Genomic DNA, 26,429 nt, shown 5'->3' on the forward strand with positions numbered 1-26,429 from the left:
ATCTGCAGAAAGCATCTGCAGGAATTTGTTAATCTCCATTAGATCAGTCCAAGATTCACTGAGATCCTGTTTGGCTCAAAGGATATTTTTCTGCTTTTTATTTGTTATGAGCATATTTAACCACATAGATAACAAAACCCTAGTGTGTAAGAGATAAGTGTGTAAGACAATAAGACATTACAGGGTAACATAGTCTTTGCCAAATAAGTAATTGAAACAGATGAATTCTTATGACAGAATGAATTTGTACATCTCTGGGTTTACATATTCTCTCATTAGTTTGGTATATTACTTTTAACTGTATATGTTTGTGTAGTACAGTTTTCTTTTGAAAGAGCAGGCGGTTTCAATGGTGGTGCAGGATAAGACAGCACTTCAGAGATCAGAGATGATGTACACCAGCCAGATGCTTCTCTTCATTGTGAGATACAGGAAAAAAGCAAATCAGAACAAAAAAGGCATGAAATGTCCTCAGAACTGAGAATCCCATGGTTTGATTGTAATTTTTTTTAGAAAAACAGGACTCCTGATGATAAAACTTAGTCTACAATTTTATAATTTTAATGGCAATTGTTCATTTAAATGTAGTGCTAAATTTTCTTAAACCCTTATAAAGTCATTTCATGAAACTGTTGGCATTTATGGCTAGGGGAACCTGAATTTATGGTCACGTTTGAATGTAATATTCCTGTTTTCTGATGTGTCTCTAATAGCTTTATAAACCAGCAAGCAGAAAACAAGCATGTGCAGGTAGAATTTCAGCCATCTGTGTGCCATACTGAAAAAGATAATTTGCTATTAACAGTGGTTTGGCTGTCTCAAATATTAATTACCTAATACTCGCTTTGCTGTGAGTAATGCAGTAAATGCTGATAGCGTAGCATACCTGAGAGGTATTGATACTGTAGGCTTCAAATGAGACATAAATAATTAATAGCAACAACCACCAGAAAATTTATAAGCACCTCTGGTATTAGAATATCTGCATATTACTCAAACATGCCGAGTAGGAGGCAGGTAATGAGAGAGAGCTGCCACACAGTTATGCTGAATATATGTTATTTGATGAGGGATTGGAGTGGCTCTGATAAATTGCAGGGTAGTTTCGAACCTGTCGCCACCTGGGGTTTCACCTGCTCTAAGCAGGAAAAACCTTTATCAGTTTTGCTTATCATATTCTAGAAATTAGATGGTAGATAAAAGACTTACCTGCTGGGTTCAGTCGGTCAAAGCACTGATGGATGCAAATCAGAGTTGTGTCACTGAAACTGCTAAACCAGTTATGAATTTGCTTGGAGAATACAGGATTGTGAAGTCCCCAGCAGACAGCAAGCAAAGGCAAGAAGGGAAAGAAGCAAATGAGAAGACTGGTGATAAGGCAAAGATGACAGGGAATAAATATTCTGTTTAGTCTCCTCATACAAACTGTCTATTAATTTCAACTTGATTGCCTCTGCAAGATCTTCCAGAGTTGAATATGGAAGAAGAAAGAGATTAGCAAACAAAGTAGAGAGGGAGAAAAGTATTAGGATCAGAGGAAATCAAGACCAATGTGATGATGAAAAGAAATGAAAGACAGTAGATGGGGATTTTAAGCCATGCATATTTATTTATGAATCCTGCATGTTCACACCTATATTTAAAGACTCATGCTCAACATGGTTGAGTTGGTGTAACCTCTTTGAGTCCATCAGCTACATCACCAGTAAACTTGATCCTGCAAGTTCATTTGCAGACACTTTTTCCCCCAGTAATTTTCGGCTTATTCACCCTTAGTATTTATGGTAATTAATTTATGGTAGGTTAACATATGGTGGTCTGATTGGGGCAGGAGGCAGAAAATGCAATGTGTTCTGACTTCCATGGTATTATGTGAAAGTCCAGACAATGAAGTCTGGCTTCAGACACCCCAAAGCATTGTAATAGGTGAGGAAGAGGATCTGATTAAATATTTAAGTAGCCAGGCCCACTTTGCTGCTGCAGCAGTGGATAGATTACACCTGGTGAAACCTGGTCTGCAGAGGGGTGATTGGTAAGTGCTGGGCATGAGGAAGGTGCAGAGAGGAGTGTGCTGAGAAGGCTGCTGCCATACTATGGTCAGCAGGGAATGGATTTGGCACTGCTTCTGCCTCTGCCAGTGTGACTGCATCATCCTGTGCCGAATGTCTTGTAGGTGATGGAAACCTCCCCGCTGCCTTGCACGCCCCATCCCTTGCATGCTGTGCTCCGATTGGAGCCATCCCAGGAAGGGGGAAGGGATGCTTGTGTCAGGGTGTTTTTGCATGGAAATATCCTGTGCCGCCGTCCAGTTGTGCTGGGAAATTGCTTGCAGTTGTAGCTTATTGGTGGATCATCTGTATTAGCTTGCTTTTCATTCCAGCTGGTGGGCAGTAGGATTCTGAGACAATATTTGAAAGAAATGACTCATTAGATTTGGATGATGCCAGCATCAGTCAGGGCTGTTAAATTGGGAGAAGTCATTACAGCAAGAATACAGGACAATGACTTCTCAATCAATGTGTTGGATTGCTTCTGTCTTTACTTGCTAATGAACAGCATTTCTACTCACAGCATAGATACTGGTTTGAACAGAGGAAGCATTCTATACCTGCTGTAGTTATCTGGCTATTTACCTACTTTTTTTTCTCCATAATGTCCTGCCTGTGAGTGCCAATTCCTGTCATCTTTTCTGAAAGTGAGGATTTGCAGGGTTGTGTAGGGTTGGGTCATGAGGCTGAGGAGGGTGGGTGGATTTACTATGGACCTTCCTAGTTGGAGTTTTGCTTCCCTTAAGCAGAGGGCTTGGCTTTGGGTGTAAGTGGGAATGGGATTAGGTGCTGTATTTGAAATTTTTTATCTGTTGAATTTATTGTGAGTTTATTATCAAGGAAACTACCACTTCTAATTATGCTTTTTAATGATTTTTTTTCATAAATCCACAAATATATCTCCATTTAGTTGTGTTTCGTAGAAAAGTCCTCTGCCTCCCAGCACTCTGTCCAGGTACAGGTGCCCATCCTAGTTCTTATAGCAGTATTGGGGTTTAAGTCTTGGTAAAATGGATCTTGTCTGGATCTTAATCATTAACAAGATGCAACCTCTGTGTTTATAATGTGGTGTTTTCTATGTGTACATGTTGCTTCAATGCACATATGGGGCCCTGCTGTTTTCCACATTGTGACGACTGCTTTGAGGAGTTCACTGTCTCACTGGCAAGTAAAAAAGGAAGGAGACACTTAAAAATCAAGAGGCTTTCTTTGGAAGATTATATGTGGAGTTGGGCCAAGAATAGACCATAATACTCTAGGTACCTTAGGTGCTGCACTGGGCTATACTATGTATATATATATATATATATATATATTTCATGTTTAATGTGTCATAAGTCTTACTGTTAAAGAAAACTAGAGATAATGTTTGATCAGCTAATTGTGTAAACATCAGCTGATTGAGCTCCTGTACATGCCAGTGACTGGGTTCTTCTTCCCTGTGGCTTCAGAGATTTTCAAAGACTTGATTTGTCCCCAAAAAGGAGTGAATTCCAGCTTTTTATTTGATGTAGGGAATTTAAATATGAAATGGCTATAAACAGGTCTAGATATGTTCACATGTGCAAATACACAGATGGTCACATTTAGCCAAAGGAAGATACTCAGTCTATATTTCAAAGAACAGATGTATGGGGCTTGAGACATCAGTGGGAAAGTTCTGAGTTCAGCGATGCTCTTACTGCAGAGCTCAAGGCCAGCACTGCCAGTCCCCCTGTCTCTGTTGGGACAGTGCCTGGCAAAATGTCACTGAAGTGAAACAATTCATGTCCTCATTAAAACGAAATTCAGGGAAACATCTTTGCAGTATAAACCATATGTCTAGATAGTGTGTATTGATTTACACCCTTTCTGTCTGGGCTCTGGTGTTAACCAGACCCCCATGCAGTTGCAGGGAGTTGACAGCTTCTCAGTATTGTTAAAGCTCTTGTTTTTAACAAGAGTGCGATAATATTTGGCTTTCTCCTTAAAGCTCCATTACTGCTCAGAGGGGAAAGATTATGAGCTAATCTTAATGTTTATTGAAAAGTTTCAAACCTTGATGTGCAGGAAAGTTGGCTCAACATCCAAAAGAAGGAAAAAAAAAAACCAAAAAACAAAACCCAGGAGATCTGAAGTGTTTGTGGGATTAGTTTTATTTAAAAGCTTTTTTAGCTAATCCCATGGGCCTGAATTTTACAGATTGCTTTTTCATATATGGCACTGGCTGACATCTTGCCCCATCAGCTTCCCTGGATTTATTCCAACTTGTTCCAATGTAAACAACATTGGAATCACATCCTTAAACATTCAGTGGCAACTTTTACTTCCTAAAAAAACCAACCAAACAAAAAACCCCAACACCCCGGTCTTTCACAGAGCCAGTGGTAGTTCCCCTAACAAAAGCAATTGCTCACCAAGTGAGATCCTTACTTGTCATGACACCGCCTGCAGTCAATTAGGCTGCTTCTCTAAGCGCAGCAGAGCCCCACGTTAGCCCCAGCACAGGAGGCAGGTGCTGAAGGTCACTGCTTGGTGCTGCTTGGCAGGTGGCTGCCATATCCACCTCCATTTCATTAGCACGTAATTGAGCAGCCTCTGAATTAGTTCTTTTTTATTCAGAGCTCAGCACAGCAAACAAAATCCTCCTGAGATGCTCCAGTTCCACCTTTCCCTGGCCTGTACAGAGGTTTCCTGTGCTTGCTGTACTCCCTGTTTTTCTGAAAGCTGGTGCAGCACAGGGTCTGATCCTGTCCTGACACCTCCACTGGGCTCCCTGGAGCTGGGGCCTGGTCCAGTTGGCCATGTAGGCATCACCCTCCACTTAGCTGTTATCTGGAAGGTCTGGTGCTTGAAACATTTCCCTGGAGATGGATGACCAAGGTTCAGCCACCTTTCCTGACCAGAGGGAACCACAGCTTTCATTTCCTACCTCCCGCAATGAGCTCATGCTATGCTAGATCAGTGTGTGGGTTTTTTTCCCATCCTGTTAAGAGCTGCTGAGAAGAAAATAATAGCCAGTTCTCATGCAATTTTATATTTCACTTTAATTAGTTACCAGATAAAAAAGAGGGAGACTCAAATCAGGCATGTGGATGTCCCACCCCTGCTGCATGCCCTAAACAGGGTGATGCAGTCCCACCATCCCAGGCTGCAGCTTGGGGCACAAGCTGACCCTGATAGCCTTGGAGCAACCTCATTGTGGAAGGCTTCCTGTTTGCCCAGTCACCTATGTGTGTTTTCAAATTTCTTTGAAAGATGGTCATGCTGTATTTTATGTGAGAGGTAACCCAAGCTCTCCTCCTGAGCTGAGACACTGATGCTGAGATAAATGCACCTGAACCATGCCCTTTACATATTAAATATGATCCCTGCTGGCAGAGCGCAGGTGCTTACTGCAGGAGCTCCTTTAGCACCAACTCATCTTAATTGCATTCAGAATGAAAAAATAAGTTTCTCTCTTCCAGCTCAACTGAAGCACTGGAATGAAAAATTATCAAATGCTGTGCCAGAGCCATGATGAATAAACAGCCAAGATCAAACAAATGCCATCCTATTTTATGCAAAATAACTGAATTAACAGCTTCAGCAGCTGAGTCAAAGGCACATTGGTTTCATGCTGATGTGTTCAGAGCAGTTCTGGTGAATTGAAAGTTACTTCTTTCCAATAATCTTGCAACACTGGATCTTTATGTGGCTTTTCTATTTGGTAACCCTTCTTTGGATCTTTTGTATTCCATTCTGCTCAGTGCACATGCACAGATTTAGATATTGTTGTGCATGTAGGAAACTTTCAATTCCATTTGTTGTTTTTCCTAAAAAAAGAAAAAAAAAAAAAAAAAAAAAGGACTGTGTACAGTGCACACACCTGTACATATGTATTCACAGGAGAAGTGAACTAATGATAGGGTTAAGCACTCCCATGTTAAGTATCAGGCTTGTTTTTCCAGCTCTGTCACTGTCCTTATATCTTATCTACATAACAAAGTTTCAGCAGTGAATGCTAAATTAGTTTTTAGTTGAAATGAACATATTTCATGCAGCCCCCCCTGTGCTCATATTGTTATTTCAGTTTAAGGAGGGCCCATTTCATGGTAGATTTAAGTAATCTTACAGGGAAAAGATAAAAATAAAGGGATTGCAATCTTGGGAATGGTGGTTTTAAGAGCTTCTAAAGTAGGAGTTTCTACATTTCAGCTGCAAGTTGGTATCTATCCTTGTCCATTCTGGTATAAAGCAATCTGAAGTTATGAGAAACATAGCTGGGGACAGGTTTAAGGGCTTGTATTTTACTTTGCGCTGCTATGGTCTTGCAGCACCATCAGCATCAAGGGACAACTGAAGGAAGGGACAGAAGTTTTCTGGAACACAGTTGGAAATGATCAGCTTATCATCATTTGCCTTAGCTCAACCTCTCTTGCCTTAGGTCAACCCAAAACATACTTGGTCTGCCTCAGAGTGCCTTAGAAGACCTTTTGCACAGGTTTAACTGTGTCAGTAGCAAATCTCACCTGTAGGTAAACTGATGCAAAACAAATTTTACTTGTGCAGACTTGGTCTGGGTGTGATGAAGTCATTTAACTTCTACCTCATGACACTGGCAAAGCTTAATTAAGGCTAATCTTTGCAGTTCTCAGAGGAAAAGTTTGGTCCATGGGTATAAAAGATGTTACAGAAAGTATTTAATGTACTCTGTTATAAATGCTGTGGAGGCACTCAGCCTGTAAAACTCTCTGAAACTCTTCCTATTTCAAGTTAATGTTCAATAGGAATGATGCAAACACTTCCTGAAAGCAGGCTTTGTGTCACTGTACCCAAACTCTCCCTTCTGTGAGTGTGCTCCCTCTCTCTGCACAGGTGTTTTCACTTTCTGTGATTCAAATGACCCAAGAGTGTCCCATATGGAGCTGTAGGTGCTCTGTCATATAGCTAACAGTGCAATAAAGTCCTAAGGACACTAAAATTTTGAAAACTGAGCCATTAGTGACCCATGGACAAAAATGCTCCACTTGTCCATGCTTTGCCTCAGCCCCTGCATCCCTTTCAGACAGATGCTCCCTGAAGCACACCTAATGCAGGAGCTGTTGCTCATCAAATGAGGCAGGACGTGTGGATTCTCAAAGCCCCAGCATGGAAACAGCCTGGCAGATACTCGGGGGGTCTGTGGGTCTGCCCAGCTGAAGCAATGGGGTGCAGTGAGCAGGGTGATTCTCCTTCCCAGTCCTTTAGTTCACCATGGAAATCCAGGTCTACATGACCTGCCATGCCAGGTTGTACTAGCTTGGGCCTGGAAGTAGTATAGGCACTCTGCTTTATCTTTGTGCTTTATCTAGGCTAATTAGATCTGTGCTTTGTTCGGGATAATTGTCTGTACTAATGAGTTTGAATGCAGTGTCACTAGCACAGCGATTTCATGCCTGATTCCTGTGCTGGATACCTCAGTGGGGATGTGTGGCCATGCCAGGACAACTCTGGTACATGCAGTTCCCACTAGGACAGACCCAAGGGACCAAGAGCAGGTTGAGGTCCTCAGGGCAGAGGCAGATGTTCAAAGTGCTGACAGAGTCTTGGCAGCAGCAGTATGATTGCCCAACAGCAGCAAGAGAGCTAAAATTACAGCCAGGCTGGGAATGAGGGAAGTGGTGGTGTAAGGAGATACAGATAACTTCTACCCTCCCGCTGAAGCCCATTAGATTCAACACCCACATCATAAGGCTAGCCTGCCTGTGGGGCACTCAGGGGGGATCAGGAGCAAGGACCCCTCCAGCTGTGTGTGGGGGGAAGGGGAGAGGATATAGTGAAGACAGCAAAATGCACTGTGACTGCAAAGCAGTGCCCTGTGCCAGGCATTCCCCATCACTGTCTTTAGGGACAGCTGGGGATAAGCAGAACCGATGCTGGGGCAGCTGAGTGGGAGGAGAAAAAGCAAACAGGGAAAATGTCCCTGTGCTCCCAAAGTCTGCCTTGAGCTGAAATGCAAGATGCTTATATAAAAACAGTGTTAATTATTACAAAGCAATGAAGCAAGGAAACAGACACTCATAGTGTATCTCCTGCATTAATTAGTTGCTAAAAATGTAGATTTCAACAGCTGCAAGTGGGTCAGTGGCAAAACCATCTGTCCCGGTTATTGTGCTGAGAACACATCTCTATGAGGCTGTTCCCAAAGGCTGCCAGGGTTGGAGGCAGCTCACAGGGCACCTCGAGAAGCACGTTTAAATGAGGATGTCATCACCAAGAGCACTTAACAGTTCATATCCGCTCAGGTTTGAAAAATATCTGAAAATGTGGAGAGGAGTTAATCCTAGAAATCCACTTGAATTAAAAAAAACCTCAGTCTAACAGGTGTCTTCTGTATGTGCTCTGCAGAGCATACACATATGGAATGAAGCATAAAAATAATCCCTGCTTTCAGTGTCTGTATGAGCTTTGGCTGAGCATGCTGAAAGCAAGCTCAAGGATGAGAGAAACAAGAAGTTCTACCATTACAGACTGAATTTGTTTGCAGACTTCACATCAGATGGTGGGATGCCTCAGTCTACCAAGAAGTCTGGACTGGGAGGGAATTTATGTTTCTGGCAATCAACAGACCTGAAACCTTGGCTTGGACTTTCAAGTGTGCTGGCCCCCATCAGGCAAAATCTTTGTTATGAAAACAGGGTGCATCTAATCTTTTTCTTTAGGGTTTGCAAATTAAGGTTTCGTATTACTATAGAAAAATGACCAATTTGAATAAGAACACAAGCAGAATGCCAGAACAAATTATTTCTTATGGTTGTAACCCAAGCAAAACAACAACCAATGGCAAACAGAACTGGTGCGTTTCCCCGCTGGTGGCAAAAAGAGCTGTAGCCCCACTAGCAGCAAAAGGTGTGACTGCACTGAATGCCCTCTTATCCCAGAACAACTCCACATACAACTTTTCCAACAGCTTCCAATCAATACAAGCCTCTGCAGGAACACAAAACAGATATCCATGTTCCTATGGGCTGTGATTGAACTCTGCAGCTGATCCAGGCTTTTCCTCAGGTAACAATAAACAACTTTTACTCCACTGCTTCTTGTTTTACCCAGGAGAGAGGACAAGACACTTGCTACAGCTTCATACTTTTCTGTTGTGCTAAACAAAACTAATGTGACGAAGAAAACATTAAAAATATCTTAAGATTGGGTGTGAGGGCAGTTTACTACTGGTCACCAGTAAAGTAGAAGAAACATGAGTTTGGAAAAGATTTAAGTAAAGGAACGATGTTTTGCTTCAGTGTGTTAAGTAAGAAATCTAACCCTTTAAAAGACAGGAATTAGTTGTTACTCAGAAAATACTATTTGTTACATCTCAAGATACCCAAGAGAGAATTAAGGACTTCTGGGGGCCATGCAGTCATGTGTCTTGTGCATCTGAAAAGTTGGTTGGCTTTTTAATTAATATGCAAATAAAAGTATCAGAAAATTTGTCACTACTTATGCAGTTTTTGAATGTCTATTATTTACTTATTCATGTCTGAAGTATCTTCTTTCCTTCTGATCCTCTTTCTGCTGTTTTTGTCATCCAAAAGAGGAGGGCGTTTTTGTCAAAACTATTAAGATGTTGGCAATTTTAAAACATAATTAGGAGAAAATAATAAGAACAAAATGCTGCCAACTGAAACAATCAGCTGGGGTTCTTAATGTAAAAAAAAATCAGAGACTGCTAATGCATGGAGCTCATCTCTGAATAAGTGAAACTAGGTTATTGCAGTGAAGTGAAAGATTTTCCAGTAGCATTGTCTGAATTGGCTTGTGGTTTGCCCTAGGAATATATCGGGTATTTCTTGTACCACAGACAATTTTTTTAAAGGCAGTGTTCATTTTGCAACCATCTATTTCAAACAAAAGCTGTGTATTTAGTTTCAAATAGGGTTTTAATCATGAAAGCACACACATAAATACCAGAAAATATAAGTAAACTCACTGAATTTAATTACAAACTGAAATTCTTCATGCTGAATATTGAGGTGGACTTGTTTGCAGATTCATGTGCTCTTTCATTTACCTGACTACCATATAAGATTAGCTTGAGAAAGGTTCAGGTGAAAAGAAGTAGTAATTACTGCTCAGGGCTGGTTCTGGCCTTTCACTGCAGTGGTGCAGATACACAGTACAAACATTGGCACAGTAACATGGCATCCTCATTACACCTGAAGCTGCCTACATGTGAGTTTCCTGCTCTTATGCTTCTACCATACCTGCTAATTTCTTTTCTGAGGCTTTCTTCCAAAAATACCACCTTCTCCCACATACATGCCCATTTTTTCATGTGATCTTTGCAAAAGGTGGCATTTTTTGCTAAAGGCCTACGGCCAACAATATTAATTTGTCAGTTGTGAGACATTAGAAAAGTGAACTGTCTTCACTTCATACCCAATCCTAAGATATTTTAAGAAGTCAGAGCTTTTGAAGCTGTCAGTGGTTGTCACTGGCTCCAATTTTGGGATACCCAAAGCCGGAATACATAAGCCTGACTTTCAGAGCCTGACTGGGTTCCCTTTCTGCATATGTTAGTCCCTACATTTCAAAAACATGTACAGTTTCATCAGGATCAGTCACCACTCTGGAATTTCTGGCTGCAATGCATTCCTGTCATATTTGCTGTTGTCACAGAGTCATACTTCCTAAATTTGCTTTCAGATGACATTCTGCCTGGCAGAAACATATTGAAAATTGAGAGAAATATACTTAACTGACTGTGAGTGACATATTTGGGTTTATGTTAATTCTCATTTGGTCTTGTTGGATAACTTTTTAAAGGATGAAAATTTACATTTGAAAAAGAAAATGAAAAACTGGTCTATTTCTCTGTGCTGTATCATGAAAATGGCAGTTTCATTTAACAGAACTCTTTAGTCCCAGTGGAACAATCCTCCCACTGAATGCTACACCACTGTAGCTTATGTTACCAGCAATTATTTTTGTTTTCAGAATAATTGTTTCTTTCCACAAATGGCATTTAACTGTCTGTGTGCTCGACTAAATGTCCAAGAACACAAATTAAATAATCAAATTAGAAAGAGGAGATGTGAATTCAGTGGGGACATGCATAGTTGGGTTTTGGTTTTGAATGCCAGTGAAGGCTCAGCTTGATGTGGATCCTGCAGAAGCATAAAACTGACAGCCTTGTAAAAGAAAACCCACTTTTGTAAAAGGCTAGTTTAATTTTGCATCTCCTTTCTCCTTCCATCAGGTAGCTTCTTACTGCCAGCTCCGCATCAGAGCAGCACTAGCCAGCATGTGAGCTCACAAACTCAGCACTGTGAATTAATGTGAAAGTGCAAATAGATCCAGGGTAGTTACAGCTGAAGTCTGTACAAGCTAGAAATCCATCCCAGTGTGATGGACTGTTCTTCCACAGGACAACTTTTGCAACACTGTGGGTCTTCACCCTCACCAAGGCATTAGTATGTAATCTACAGCTACCACGTTTCTGGACAAATCTGCTCACACATTTATTCTTGGATTCTTCTGGTGAGAATAAAGTTTACAGGAGGCTGTGATTTGTCTGATAGGAAAAAATTACAAAAAAGTAAAGCAGAGGGGACAATAATGCTTGAGGTTTTTCTCTCATACTAAAATGGAGAAGCAATTAATTCAAGTGGCACTGTTTATAAAAAATAAAGTTAGTTACATTTGCTTTCTTAATAGCTCTCATTTTTTCTGTAGGTCCAGCTGCCCAGCGCCAAGTCCAGAATGGGCCATCTCCAGATGAGATGGAAGCACAGAGAAGGTGAGTTAATCAGTTAAGGTAGAATTCTAGCTTGTAACTTGGATGAACATGCAGACCTTCCTCACCAATAAGCACTGTTCTTTATACTTGTACCGTTTTAAGATGATTCTGAGTTTTCTTATTTATTGCTAATGATTCTGTAATGAATTTTAAAGGGTGAACTGAAGCTCTAGGTAAAGGCTTTGATCAAGGGCAAGAGTTCTTCAGAGTTAAAGACAAAGCATTTGAAAGCAATTTGTAGAGTGTGTATTTCTCAAGCACATTAAGAAAGCCTCACCTTACCCTTTTCTGGATCACCTGCTGGCAGCTGACAGTCATACTGCCCAGGGAGTATCTGATGGACCACATACACCCTCAGTAATGGCCCAGGCCCATTTTGCATTTGGCTACTGGCTATGTCACAGTTTTAGCCAGTAACTGGGGATAGATCCTCTCTGCTATCCCCCAACTACCCTCCCAGGGTAAAACAATAAGAGAGACTTTAAAGCTAGAAAATCTACAATAGGTTTAAGGATAATAATAATATTATGATGGTGATGATGGTGGTGGCAAGTTAAAGACAAATATGTACTTTTATATATTCAAATACATGAATGACTATGCCAATATAGAACCTACAGTCCCCAGTTAGTAATACACCCCAAAGTAGACTCAGCAGCAGATGGGGATGCCTGAGTCGAGAGTTCTGGTGTCAGCCTGCAAAAAGCTTTGAAGTGGCTGCACTGGTCTTCCTCAGGGTGGCAGGGGAAGGCGATCTGTGCTGGTGAACAGCGTTCTTATCCCGTAAGAAAACAGGATGCAGGAGCAGCCGAGGGAGGGATGAGAGAGACAAACCTAACCCAACCAGCACCCCAGCCAGAGAGGGCAGCAGAGGGCTCCTAGAGTGAATGCATTCAAACTAGAGGAGGGCAGATTTAGATTGGAAGTTAGAAGGAAGCTCTTCTAATGGGAGGTGTCCCTGCCCATGGCAAGAGGGTTGGGTGATCTTCCCACCCTGAAAGTTCTGTGGCTCTGGGAACTCCTGCGGAGCCGCTTCAAACCGCACACCCTCGCGGGAGCGCTGTGATTGGTCCACTGGGGTCACCTGACCCAGCCCCTCCTCCCCACGGGCATCCCGGCCCCTCCAGGATAACGGGCGGAGACCCGACCCGGTGCCGGCAGATGGGGGCCGGGCCGGGCCGGCTCAGGCCCGACAAGGGCAGGGATAAGGGCAGGGATAGGGGCAGAGATAAGGGCAGGGATAGGGGCAGGGAGAAGGGCAGGGAGAAGGACAGGGAGAGGGACAGGGGAAGGGGCAGGGAGAAGGACAGGGACAGGGGCAGGGAGAGAGAGGGGGAGAAGGAGAGGGGCAGGAGCAGGGAGAGGGGCAGGAGCAGGGAGAGGGACATGGGCAGAGAGAGGGACATGGGCAGAGAGAGGGACATGGGCAGGGAGAGGGACATGGACAGGGACCGGGTTAGGGTCAGGGACAGGAACAGGGACAGGAGCTGGGACAGGAGCTGGGACAGGAGCTGGGACAGGTTGGTATTGCCTTAAGAGATTTTTTTTCTGGGTACTCTTACTTTTATGAATGCATTGCTCAAAACCAGGATACTAAATGGAAGTGTGAAAGCGGGCTCCTTCATGTCACAGGGAAGGTGGGCAGGAGAGTCTGCCCTTACGTGCCTCTCTCCATAATCACATTACGAGGCCCATCTCATTTTGTCTTTGCTGTCAGAGCTGTGATCTTTAGGCCCAGCACCCGTGGTGCCCAGGCCGGCAGCACTGCTTTGGCAGGTCTGTGCTTCTCTTGGAGTCCAGGCTTCTGCACACAAAATACCACCTTTTTTCCCCATATTCCTGCTCACTTCAAGTGTGGTTCTCCTACTGAATGAGAAACACCGCAGAGCGCAGAGTATTCTGCTGTGACATGCAGATATAAGCTGGTGAGCCTCACTTCAGGAGTGCATCAGTAGCACAGAAATTGGCAGGACCTGCCTGTGCTTCAAGTTTGGTGCCTGGAATTGCTTAAAAAAAAGGTGGCTGCTTTTGCTTCTGCACGAAGAGAAGAACCAGCAAGAGGACAGTTAGCCCTCCAGAGGATTCAGCACAATGTTTGATTCAGATAGTAAATAGTTTTGAAAGGATTTTAGTGCAATCAAACCCTCAGGCATGTGGGTTCAGTGGGCTCTGCGTTTGTAGGTACAGTCTGTAAGCAGGCAGGGTTCCCCTTGCAGGGTCCAGAGACTCCCCTGGCCCTATGGGTTGTGTAGGTCAATATCACATGTTCCTGGGTCAGCAGAGATGAAGTGTTACAGTTTATTGTTTTCATTGATGCTACAAGGCTACTGTTTTGACTGGTCCCTATACAAAATCATATATACGTTTAAGGCAAGGCCCTTATAGGTAGGCCTTGTAGGCAGTTGTAGGTAATTAGTATTCTATCTCTCCCTCTCCATAAACTGTAAGGAAAGTGTAGGGAAACTCATTCCCTGTGCCTCTATGAAAAGCTCTGAATGGATTGAGATTTAGCAGGGATTTACATGTGTCTATTAAATAGGTCAGCGGGTAATGATATTTCACTCCAGATTTGTAAGATTTACTTTGGGATAGCAGAGCTGTCATAAAGGCCAGAGGAGAGCTCCTGCCCACCCAGAAGTGGGGTCTGCCACCTGTCCATTCTGCCTTCTGGTTGAAGGACCTGATCCAGCACTTCATTTAGCCAGTGGCAATTGCCGATTCTTCAGACTATATGTAACTCAGACCTCAAATTTAGGTGTCTAATCTGTACATTTAAAGTGTGAGCATCATAATTGTGTTAGAAAAAAACCCAACAATTTATTTATTGTTTTTTGCTTAGAGACAGTGAAAGCCTTTTGGGTAGGTATTATTTGACTGCTACAGGGCACATTGTTCTGGGGAAGTATCTTTTGCTCCACTGGACTAGAATAAGCTATGGCAGTCAATGCACTTAGATATTACTGCACCTACACTAAAGGATTTTCAGCTTTAATTATGCTGATGGATTTTGTAAGCATAGAACATACCTAATTTTAGGCCTAGCCTTTTTTTAACATTTTATAACCAGGCAAGGAAATGAAGTTATGTTAACTACCATGGAAATTTTTCTGTCTAAAAGGGTTTTTAAAGACCTTTACAGAAATGTTAAAAGAGTATTTTTAAGTATAGCCTTTCCCCTCTTGTACTTTACTCCTGACATACTCCTTAAGCACTCTTGTGCCTATCGCAGGCTTTATTTAGTTCCACAGGAATACATTTGACTTCCTAGGAGTGTTAAGAACTTCTCCATTTAGCATGTGTAGGAGGGTGCATGCACTCTGACCAGGGGCAGACTGAGCAGGCATGAACCCCAATGACTTCAATGGTGGTGGATGACCCTTGTTTTGGGGAGCACCCCACAACTCTATCTGCTCTGCAGCAGCTCTAATGACTTGGAAACATCTCATCCCTCTTTCTTTCCTGGTCTACCAGGCTGGAGTGTTCCAAGTCTGTCCTCCAGGTAAGCCTGGAATTTCTCCCAGATTTAATGAGGAAAATATATGTGTCAGGTTGCTCATCATAATATTTTGCTAGAGTAGGGGACAGTATGCTTGGGAAATTGTTAGTATATGTGTTTACAATTGAAATTTTAACAGTGCAATTGATGCTGTTGCTTATGTGTTAAGCCCATACATAAATAAAGAAGAGCTAAGGCATGTACTGAAGTTAAGATTTCTATTTATTTAGTTTAAAGTATCATAGCTTAAATGAAACCAGTTGGCCAGACAACTTAAGCTGCTCCTCAAAACTGTTTCCCCTTTGCAGATATCATAATTTTCCCAGCTGCCTATAATGGTTTGTCAGAAATTGCCAGTGTTCAATGGATTGCATGTCCTGAACACAACACCAGTTTAGGATTGATCACTTCATAGTGAATAATCAAGGATTTTCCTGTCCTGTGTATTGTATTAGAATTGAAAGATGGCAAATTTGCTTAGCAAATTAAGATGTTCTTTTTTCATTACATAATGTAACTTTATTTTTCTGGACTTTTTTTTTAAAAAAAAAGCTTTATTTGTACTCAAGAAGTCAGAACTACTAAAACTGCAGACTCAGGAAACTACAAGTAAAAATGTAAATGTATGTCTCTAAAATATATTACATTAGAAGTCAAAATAGAAGTGTTGCCTAGAGGTAAGCCTGTCTTTCTGTAGAGACCATGAAGTAAAGTTGTTACAGAAAAAAGAAATCTGGAGACTTACCAAAACATACGTAATAAAAATTAAGGGCAAACTGAAAACCATGGTAAAAAAAGGTAATTAACCTTAATACCAAGTTCTTCAGGAAGATAATTTCAGAGTTGTGTTTTAGTATTATTGAAATCTTTAGTCCCCCTCCACGTGTATGGTAAAAAGACAGTTAAATAGTCCAGTTTTTAATTCTCAGTCTTTAACAAGAGAAACGACAGGGTGGGTTTGTGTCAGGGGTCAGTGACAGCTCTTTGCAGAAGAGTTGAGTGTAGGAGAGCAGACCTCTGCTGATGGACACTGGGAACTGCACATCACTGGAGAGCAGAGCCTAGGAGAAGGCTTGGAAAAGGCATTTCCCTATGGGACACCAGGTCTGGGTAGCACAGGAGCTAGCATCTCTTAGGGAGAAAGGTGCCAATAAAAAAACAGAGCAATGTTGTGATCAGCATTGGTGAAGAAAACGCCATGGTCACAGTCCCCATGCCATGCTGCAGTGGCTGTGCTGGGCCATACAGTGCCCAGCTGTCAGCCAGGGGCCTGTGCCACCAAAGGACTTTGTTGTGCAGCTGGACCAAACAGATGTTGTACAGTCAGCACCTAATTGCAGATAAGGCTTTGTAACATTTTCATTCAAACTATGAGTTCCTTGGGATACTGGTCCATAAGAGACTCAGGGCTGTGTCATTTTATGTGATGTGCCCCTTACTCTTTCCTTGCAATGCTCATGCCCTTCCAGTTGACAACACGTGGTTGCTGTGCTCTCCTGGGCTTTGGGCACTGACCACTCCTCTGGCAGAGCCTGTTGAGGTGTTATCTTAACTGAGTCAAACAGTGCCTGCAGTATCTGTCAGGTGCAGGTCAGTGCCTTGGCTGCACCTCCCCAGCATGTGCAATGGCATTGCTGTGGCCTGGGCAAGTGAAATCAAATCCACCTCCATCTCAGGGGATCAGCAGTGCTGTGAGGGGCTGGCTCACACCACCCAAAACATATATCTTGGATGCTTCTCAGAATATAAAGCTTTTAGTCAAATTGTGAATAATACATTAATGACCAAGGGTTTTTTCATTGCTGTTTTAGACAAGTGATGGAGCAACAGCGCCAGGAATCTCTGGAAAGAAGAACATCTACCACAGGCACGTATCAAACCAAGCAGATACAGTCTCTCCCTGCTTGACTCCTCTAGCTGTAGTTGGATTTTGTGTGGTGCTATATAAGAGCTAGACCACTAAAAGTCATTATATTTATTTTTAGATTTTAAAGCTTTTTCATCTAGGGATTTGCATGCATTTGGGCATGGTTGTGGTGTTTAGCAGAGGCTCAGGTCCAGGACGTGCAGGTGGAGCTAGACGGGTTTTGTGTTGGGCAAAACTTTGACAGCTGAAGAGGATTTTAGGTGTACCAAAGGGGCCTGGCTGTGCTTTTTTCACTCATGAGTAAAGCAAGTAGCAAAGCTGCTGCAAGAGTGACTCTGTGTTTCCAGGGGATGTCAACAAGAAGGCACTGACATGCTGTATATGCCAGGTTAGGCACTCCCCATCACTCTGCAGCACAAAGCAAACTACAGCGGAGAGGGAAATAGAGCTCTAGATGCTCACCACTGGGGATTTTGTGGTTACAAAGTGAGGAGTCTTCTATGAGCTTAATGGAAAGAATATATATATTTAATGAGCTTACGAAAATCTTGTGTAGCATATTAAATTGCACTAAGCTGAGAGATGACAGGAATAGCTTATAACTACAAAGTATGGCTTTCCCTCTGAAAGAAGGCAGAGCAAGCAAGCCAAGGTGGCTGTCTTGTGTTTGGGCTTCTGTTTGGGGGAAATTTTTTCATATAATCTGGCCACAGAGGAGAAGTGTTTATCCTCAGCTGTTACAACTTTTTAGTTTTTGACTTGAAAAATCAGCTCAGACATACCCTCATACGTCAGTCAGTGACAGAAGCTGTTGGACTCTGTTTCAGCAGAGGTTACTGCATGCTAATCTGCACTGGGGAACATAGCCAAAATCATACCTTGGCATCCTCAAATAGCAGGATGAGGCTTTTGGATGTCCTCTCCCTGCCTCCATGGTGTCACTGCTGTGTTCAGCATGTCCCTTGCAGCTTCCCCTGGTGCAAGTGTAATGCTTGTGATCTTGAATCAGATTCACATAGGGCTTGAAGGACCCTCACTGGCACTGCAGTACACAGCTCTACCCATGCTTCCAGGGCCCTTCTCCCTACAGCCCTCTGGTTTTGCCAAGAGTTGGAAACCCCTGAGCTGGCATCATCTCCTCTTTGTTTTGTTTGAGTTTTGTTTGTGTTTAGTTTACGGTTCCTTTTTCTCCATTCTGCTTTGCGTTGGTTTTATTCCTTGTCACCTGCCCATCTTATTCTTTTCATCTGTCTTTTCTGTTCTTCTAGTTTCCACCCCTCCGATGAGTGTTTGCTCCCCCCCTTCTCAGCCCCCATCTCCTCCTCCCACCCTCAGTAACTGCAGTGCTTCTGCCTCTGGTGCCGCGTCCCCACCGCCACCCCATGCCAGCACAGTCTCTCAGTCACCCGCTATCCCCGAGCCCTCTTTCACATCCCTGCAGAGAGTCAAGGAGCCCCTGCAGCTCCTGCACAGGCACTCAGCCTCTGAGCTGCCAAAAGCCCCTGGTTCCTCCCCTCCAGCCTGCCCAAACCGTAGGACCGTAATGCCAGGCATCAGGCGAACCTCACTGTCTCCACCACCTCCTCATCCTTCCCATTTGCCCTTTGCCTCTCGCCAGACTCTCAGGCGCTCTTCTCTTTCCTGCTCTCCTCAGTCTTCTGCTACCTCTGCCACAAATGCATCGCCTCTACAGAGGTGTGATGTCCTGCAGCCTCATGGTCCCACCAAACTGCCTGTGATTCCCATCCCACCTGACAGGCTCAGAGGACCCACAAATAAAGCAGGCCAGGAGACCTCAGCAAATGTACCTCTGAATGGCCATCCTGAAGAACAAATTGTTTTAGGCCCCTCTGGCACCCAGGTGAAAAGCGAGGATAGGTCCTTTTTTCCTCACCTAGGAGGTGCATCCTCCTCCCCACTGCCCACCTTTGCCAGCTCCCCCACCTCCTGTGTCCAGGCTCCCTCCCCATCCTCCCATCCATCATCTCGTCCTCCACAGCAGTGGTATCAGCCCACGTCACACTGTCTTCCATTGCCTCCCCCTTATGCTGCTGTGTCTGAGGTGACTATGCCCAGGAGGACCCCTCCTTACACGACTTCATCAGCCATTGCCCACTTGAGTAAGTACAGATTTAAATGAATTGCAATCTGTATAAAGCCTGAGCTTTTAGCTGTTTAAAAAGTCCCATTTGCACTGCCCATGACTGCTAGAAAAAGGGATAAGACCCAAGGCTCCTCCTACTGTACATGATTTCTGAAACCAAGGTGGAAAGGTATCATGAAAGCATTCATGATTGGTCCAGGGACCTTCTGAGCTAAAAATAAGGGGAAAAGCAAGAATTCCAAGACCAGGGCCCTGTAGCTGGGTTGTTGTAATGTATATTCTTACTGTATTAGCCCAGAAGGAAATTTTTAACATTCAGCAGAATCAAATTGCAATTGGTAGCAAGCTTCATGCAAGCACTATGTTCAGCTGTTCTAAACGTAGCAGATGAGCTCTTCTGAAGCTGGAGGCCAGGTCTGTGGTAGACTTGTCTGTGTGGCAATATTGGTAGAGGTTGTGGTTTTTATTCTTTCTCTTAAGTGGCATTCTGTTACTAGCAATAGATACAACATAGATTTTGTTATCCCCTGTGCTTCCCCTGTGCTTCTGTAATTTGTTTCATTCTAGAAACTCTCCTGGTACAAGCTGCATTTCTACTTGAGGGCTTTTCACTATAACTATTCCAGAATTCTTTCATTGCAGGCAGATCAAGAGCTTGGGTCTGCCACTTTGCATGTGGTCTTGATTTCTAGCATTCATCTAAAGCTTGTAGAGTTAGAACATTTATGAGTAATGCCTATTTGCGATTCAGATCATGTGTTTTGTGACTTGGCTCTATTCCTGTTTATAACCACATACAATGCTTAAATGATGTGCCTAGGAGAGGAAAAAAAGTGAGATACTTCCTTTCACTTTCTGCTAAAAATATTACTGCAGCCACTGGGGGCTCAGTCCTTCAGCTGATGTAAGTCCTTGAAATCCCCTTAGTTCAATAAAGTTATTTTAAACTCACATCAGTCCATTACTGTGACTCAGTTCAATTTTTGCCTCAGGCTGGCCTCTAATTAGGTGGGTGTAGTTTTGCAATTACAATTAACTGTACCCACAATGAATTACTAGCTATTATGTACATGAACCAAAGAGGGCTTGAAACATTTATAGTATTTCTAATACAGCTATGGTTCATTTCAAGAATGGAATTGGGAATGTGAAATAGTGGCAGAAGTAACCGCAGAAATAAGGCAGTATTGTAAGAAAACCTAAATAAGAACAATACCAGACTACTAATGTTAAATACAGTTTCCAAATGTAGCTAAGTCAAAACCCACCTGTCTTTCAAAATAGCACTTAATGAACAAATGAACCTGTGATTATACATCAAGAGCAGCCTCTTCTGAGGGAACATAATGGGGGGGAAATATCCTCAGGGAGATGGATTCATTCAGCTGACCAGATACAGACAGGTAAAACACTGCAATGGAGTTACCTACCTTCCATCCCTCCAACAGGCTGCTGCTTTGAGGACCTTTGCCGAGTCTCTGGGTGCCTGTAGCTGGACTCTTACCCCATTATTCTGCAAGACCAGTTGAGGCTGCATGCTTTTCTTTCAACAGAAAGAAGGATGTGTCACTGTAGCCTGTGATTCTTTTGGAAAGCTGATGTTAACACAAGTCTACAGAGTTGGCTTATGTGGTTTATTATCTCCATGTAGAAAGCTATGAGAGGAGAAGAAGAAGGTGCCACTTACGAATTGGGAAGCATTGTCAGTCTTTTGATTTCAGCACAGAATAAAACACTAACCCAGCCAGGGAGAAGAGGAAGCAGAAGACTAGTTTATTAGGTTCTCATAGGAGGACACAACTGTAGGTGGTTGACCACCGATGCACCCACCATTTCACATTCTCCTGCATGCTTGGTGCTTCCTTGCATTGCTCACTCATCCAGGTTGTGGCTCTCACCAAGGGAGCTGGAACTTGACTTTGTGTACAGGCTGGAGGAGACCACAATTCACCTGAATTCTTATTCTCTGTATTTCAGGCCCAGGACTTCCACCTGGTCATCCTAGTGGTGCTGCTGTGATCCCTGCTTCATCCGGCGGGCCCCCACCTCCGCCACCCCCGCCAGTCCCTCCGCCACCCCTGGGAGCTGCACCCCCCCCGCCACCCCCGCTGCCGGCAGGTGTTGGCCAAGGGGCTGGCACTGAAGATGGGTCAGTGTCAGGGCTCGCAGCAGCTCTGGCTGGTGCCAAACTAAGGAGAGTTCAACGGGTAAGAAGGTGGCACTGGGACTGCCTGATGGGCTCTTCTCTGCTGTGGGAAAGCCTGGTGCAGCTTGATATAATTGTCTGCAAGTGAAACAAGCTTCAGCTGACCATTAGGTGAACTTTTAAATGTGTAATTTTTGTAATGCAAATAAAGGCGAGCAGGAAAAGTTTAGTAGAATTTCTGCTCTTCAGAAAATCTTAATTAGCAAATGGCTGCAAGGCTGCCAGGATTTCATTACTTTTGCAAAGTCCACTGCTGTACTCTTAGTTTTTTTCAGTCATTGTAAGAAGTTAAAACTACACCATGCTTAGGAAAAACAGGGTAGACTTCTGAGGGCTCACATCAATAGTTCCATGTAAGGGTTGCATAACCAGGCATAAACAGAATCAAGGACAAACAGTGCCCATCCTTGCCCATATATCAAAATAATTTGTCCATATATCTGCCCTACCCAGACTGTTCCTGTGTTTAGTAAAGCCTATGTGGGTTTTCCTCCCAAGACAGAAAACACCCTGATCCTGGTTTTGAGCTGTGATTGTGATCACTGTTTCTAATAATTATGAAAACTAATAATTGAGGGTGTGGTTGTAAGTGAAACTTTTAATTAATTTCAATGTTGATTTCTGTCTTAAGCCAGAAGATGGTTCAGGAGGGTCCAGCCCCAGTGGGGTCTCTAAGAGTGATGCCAATCGAACAAGTAGCGGAGGAGGCAGCGGAGGACTAATGGAAGAAATGAATAAATTACTAGCAAAAAGGTTTGTACTTAGACTTCAAGTAAACATTAGCATGAGCAGCAGATTGTGGAACAAGGTGCAGTCATAGGAACACTGCCACATAGGACAGGTGACAAAACCATATGGGAACTGCCCAAGAACGAAGTGCCATCACTGCAATACCCACCTGAGCCACCTGGGGGAGTTGAGCTGGTGATCGGAAACTACTGTGGGTTTGGGTTGTGCCTCCCATGTAGGTCAGAAGAGTCATCGCTTTCTGAGCCTCGCAGAGAAGCCATCCCTTTGTTACCCGGTTTCATACCACTTGCACTTCCTTTCTCTGCTTTGACACATTCCTTATCCTCTGCACTCTGCTTTCCTTCTGTTGAACACCACCTCAAAATACTGCCCCTCTCCCTTAGTTGTATCACTGTGGTTGGAAATCCTCACGTCCACCTCAGTTCTACAGAACCGAACATACCTGGCCTTCGTCGCATTCCCTAGGATGAACTAAGTAAATAGTAACTCCCACCAGAGCCTGAATCAGCTTTTCCACGTGGAAGATATGTTTCTAGAGGGGTGACTGTGTGTCCTATCTCATGTTTCTTTGCAAAGGAGGAAAGCAGCATCGCAGTCAGATAAGCCAGCTGACAAAAAGGAAGAGGAAAGCCAAAATGTAAGTGAAAGACTCCTCACAGTTCTCTTGCAAATACGTTGCTGTGCTGCCTTGTAAGCCAAAGTCCTATGCTCAATCACTGTGTGTGGCAGGCACCGATGAGCAGTGCTGATCCAGGAATAGATTTGCACGTTCAGTTAAATGTAACTGCTTCCACCTTTCCTGGGAACACATGGATAGTTTGTATGTAGATGACAGCAGCCAGCACCTTACAGTGGTAATTCAGCCTGGTATGGTATACAGGGGCGAGACTGATTCAGTGAAATCATTAAAAGGTTTCCATGTTAGCAAAACTAAAACCAATATATTTTGCTGTGCTAATGGCAAAGAAAGGTTAAAGTTTAAACAGACCTGAGCCACACCTTAGCAGCAGTGCCTGTTGGACATGCTTGGAGGAAACTTGTTTTTCTATTACCTGTGCTGTAGCTGATGTCCAGAATCAAGAAGGACTCTGCACTTCATCTCCAAAATTAAGTAATGTCCTGTTTTTCTCTTTGTAGGATGATGCTAGTACCTCTCCTTCACCAAGTACACGAGTTCCCACCCAGCAGCAGCAAAATTCATCAGGTATTAAACTGAAGTAATAGTGATTTAGCTGTCTTCTTAATCTAGTCTTCTCTGCCACTGTTAGACTCTGCTCATTATCCTACTTCTGAATGCAGCAGCAATAGCTAACAGAAAAATTCCCAAATATCTATTGTTTTAAAATCAGATTTTTTTTCTGAGTACAGTTTTTATGTTTCACAGCCAAGAAAATGACAATACAGACAGTTTAGTTAAAGATGTCCAGATATGCAGCTGAAAATCTGCACACCTTAATCTTCTAAGAGAAAAAAGCTGTATGGTTTTACTTTTGACAGTGTGCTTTATGCAGTTAGGCTTTGGGACTCTCACTGTTTAGCTCCTTTAGTAAGTTGTTGCAGTAAGCCTGATCCTGAGCATTACTAGGTGAAATTAAGGACCTCACAAATTATGGTTTTCTTGTAATGAGTTGAAATAACTGTATCTGACTAGATAAGTGGCAAGCCAGTCAGAGTCATCCTTGTACCAGCCTTTCATATATTCTAAAAGAAATCTCTCCCAAGGGAATGAGTATTTAACCATTCCTGCTTCCTTTTGGAACCAAGCCATTACTTGCATGTTTTGCAAGGGAAAGGGAGGAAGCCAGGAGAAAGGTGGATGTAAATGAGGGATGAGATCTAAAGATTTCCTGGGAGTGCCCATAATTTTTTTTAAAGAGCTTATCAGGACCTGTTAGGAGAAAACCCTTGTGTATAAAGCTGTGTGTTATTCCAGTCTCTGAAACAGTTCACTTTATTTTAGTCTATTTGCATAGGAGGAGACTGGGACAACTTCACCCTTTTCAGTTACAAGAGTTATGTAGTACAGCTTTTTGAAATGTTCTGTGAGTTGGGCAATGTTAAATACATTTTCTGTGGAGATCTGGATAGTGGGGGGTCTCACTGACTTTTTTTTTTTATATACACCCACATTTTCTGCCAACTATGCAGATAAAAAGCTAACACTTCTAAACTTAAAATATAAGTAAGTATTGTACTACATAAATAAGCTTTGCAGCACTTAGCCTGTATTTCTTAGTAGGAGTGATTTATGCATTTCCTCCTATTGTTCCAGTTCCAAATCTCAGTATTGTTTAACTCTCCAGTCCCTAATTAAAGGGATCAGTGAGCAGTTTTTTGCCAGTGGTTTCTCTACAGTTTAGTCAACTGACAATTTAGACACTCAATTCAGCAACCCCACTTTCCTGGATCTTTCTAGGTCACTTATCCTAGCTGAATGAAAAGAGTTCTGTAAGACAGCTAACTTAAGGATTCTTTTATCATTAGAGAAAAAATAATAAATGCTAACTTTTCCTTTTTGTTTTCCAGACTCTGGGAAGAAGCCATGGGAAAGGAGCAATTCTGTTGAAAAGCCTGTATCTTCGTTACTTTCTAGGTGAGCTGCACAGGGCATCCCTGCGGCTGGCTAGCAGTTGGGATGCTCATGCTGTTCCTGTGGCACGTGCACAACTCATGTCTTGTTTCATTCCATTGCTGTAGAAATCCATCAGTGGTGAAGAGCTATGAAGCTAAGAGCCCCACACAATCCCACGTGTCTTCTAGGTACTGGCTAACAGCCTGGCTTCTTAACTGTCTTGGCTTGTCTTCTGGCTAATCTCATCACTCAGCACTAATGTTTGTCCTCTGTCACGTCTTTTATTCATTCTTTTACAATCTGCTTTGTCTGTTGCTGCATCAAGTGTGAAAGTGGAGTGTGTCTTGTTGAAGGCTTGTTCTGGGGAAAGAACCCCCTGCTCAGGTGGGGATAGGTATCACCAATGTTAATCACACTTAAGAAGGTACTTAAAGCATATGTGAATCACAGGCTTTTGGATGAGCTTGCCACATGAAAGGCAGGTTTTGGAGCATCTTTTTACAGCAGGTTCAGGATGACCATGCCTTAGTCCAGCCTCTGCAGAAATTCAAAAGCAAAGGCAGAAATGATCTGAAAAGTCTGCAGCTGGGACAAGGGAAAGTGATCCTCCATCCATGCAACTGCAGTGGGTGCATGAGAAAGCACAGCTTGGTGCAATACTTCAACAACATCATGCTGTAAAAAGGCCCAGCTTCAGACAGGGCATTCAGAATACAAGGTATAAAAGCTGGCAGGTGTCAAAAGCCAAGAAGCCTAAAGTAGTATTCCAGGAGTACCTTTGGTCAGAACAGCCAAGATGCAGTATCCTCATCCATGTTGTTACCAACTATCTTTACTGATATAAGATTTGATATTGGACAGCTAAAGAGAGAGCCAAACCACTCTCTGATTCTATGACTTCCTACCAGTGCTGGACACTGAGCTGGATGGATAAGCTGAATAAGGAGGCTTACATGTGTGTAGCATATATTTCAAAAAGATGTCCCTTATTTTATGCTGTTAAGTATATGACAGAGCTACTAGTCTGCAGGGAAAGGGTTGCCAATGGCAACTATCTGCATTTACTTGCTGCTGTGTTAAAGATGCTGGAATATGTCCTGCCCAAACATCCAGAGGGATGCACCAGTGTTACTAGAGTAAAATACAGTCTCCAGCTCTCCTAAAACCAATGGGACACACTGGTTCCAGGAAATATGTGAAAGTTTCCACTAGATATAGAAAGATCATTCCTTCTTGATAATGGGAATGAAACATGGGGTATTTAGCGCAACCATCAATTATTGCCAGCCTATCTTCTAGAATGCCATTCCATCCTGGGGGGAGGAGGAGTTCAGCAGGAAAAAATCCTTCCCTAGTTTAACACCTGGAGTGGTGCTCTGTCTTTGCTTGCTTGAATGACTTCTGTAGGGAAAGGAGGGCAGGTTTCAAAAGCTCTCAGCAGTGCCCTGTTTGTTTCTGTTCCTGTTCAGTTTGATTTGTATCTAAACTTCTAGCCTAGCTGTCAGAAAGAGGCATGTGAAGATTTTCTCTAGAAAGTGCTGCAAGACCGAACATACCCTCAGAAGCACAGAATCTTCCAGCCCCCAGTTTGGGCTCAAAGATGATGGCAATATTATTTGAAGCTTTTTCTACAAATTATGTAGCATG

At 43.0% G+C, this 26,429-nt stretch overlaps 1 protein-coding gene across 6 annotated transcripts in view; it reads left to right on the forward strand.

Moving 5' to 3' along the window:
- EVL (Enah/Vasp-like) overlaps window positions 1–26,429 on the forward strand; it is a 146,424-nt gene that overhangs the window by 117,059 nt on the left and 2,936 nt on the right. For 4 of the 6 annotated variants that reach the window (XM_030452451.1, XM_030452450.1, XM_030452449.1 and 1 more), the window contains 8 exons: window positions 11,724–11,787; window positions 17,095–17,150; window positions 21,232–21,461; window positions 22,092–22,213; window positions 22,787–22,847; window positions 23,348–23,414; window positions 24,737–24,803; window positions 24,908–24,970. In XM_030452451.1, the coding sequence (XP_030308311.1) occupies window positions 11,724–11,787; window positions 17,095–17,150; window positions 21,232–21,461; window positions 22,092–22,213; window positions 22,787–22,847; window positions 23,348–23,414; window positions 24,737–24,803; window positions 24,908–24,970 (730 nt within the window). The remainder of the gene's footprint in view (window positions 1–11,723; window positions 11,788–17,094; window positions 17,151–21,231; window positions 21,462–22,091; window positions 22,214–22,786; window positions 22,848–23,347; window positions 23,415–24,736; window positions 24,804–24,907; window positions 24,971–26,429) is intronic. The other 2 variants (XM_030452452.1, XM_030452454.1) reach the window with 1 other exon arrangement.

This window comes from Calypte anna, chromosome 5A, assembly GCF_003957555.1.
Source record: "Calypte anna isolate BGI_N300 chromosome 5A, bCalAnn1_v1.p, whole genome shotgun sequence".
In the NCBI taxonomy this organism is placed as follows: Eukaryota; Metazoa; Chordata; class Aves; order Apodiformes; family Trochilidae; genus Calypte; species Calypte anna.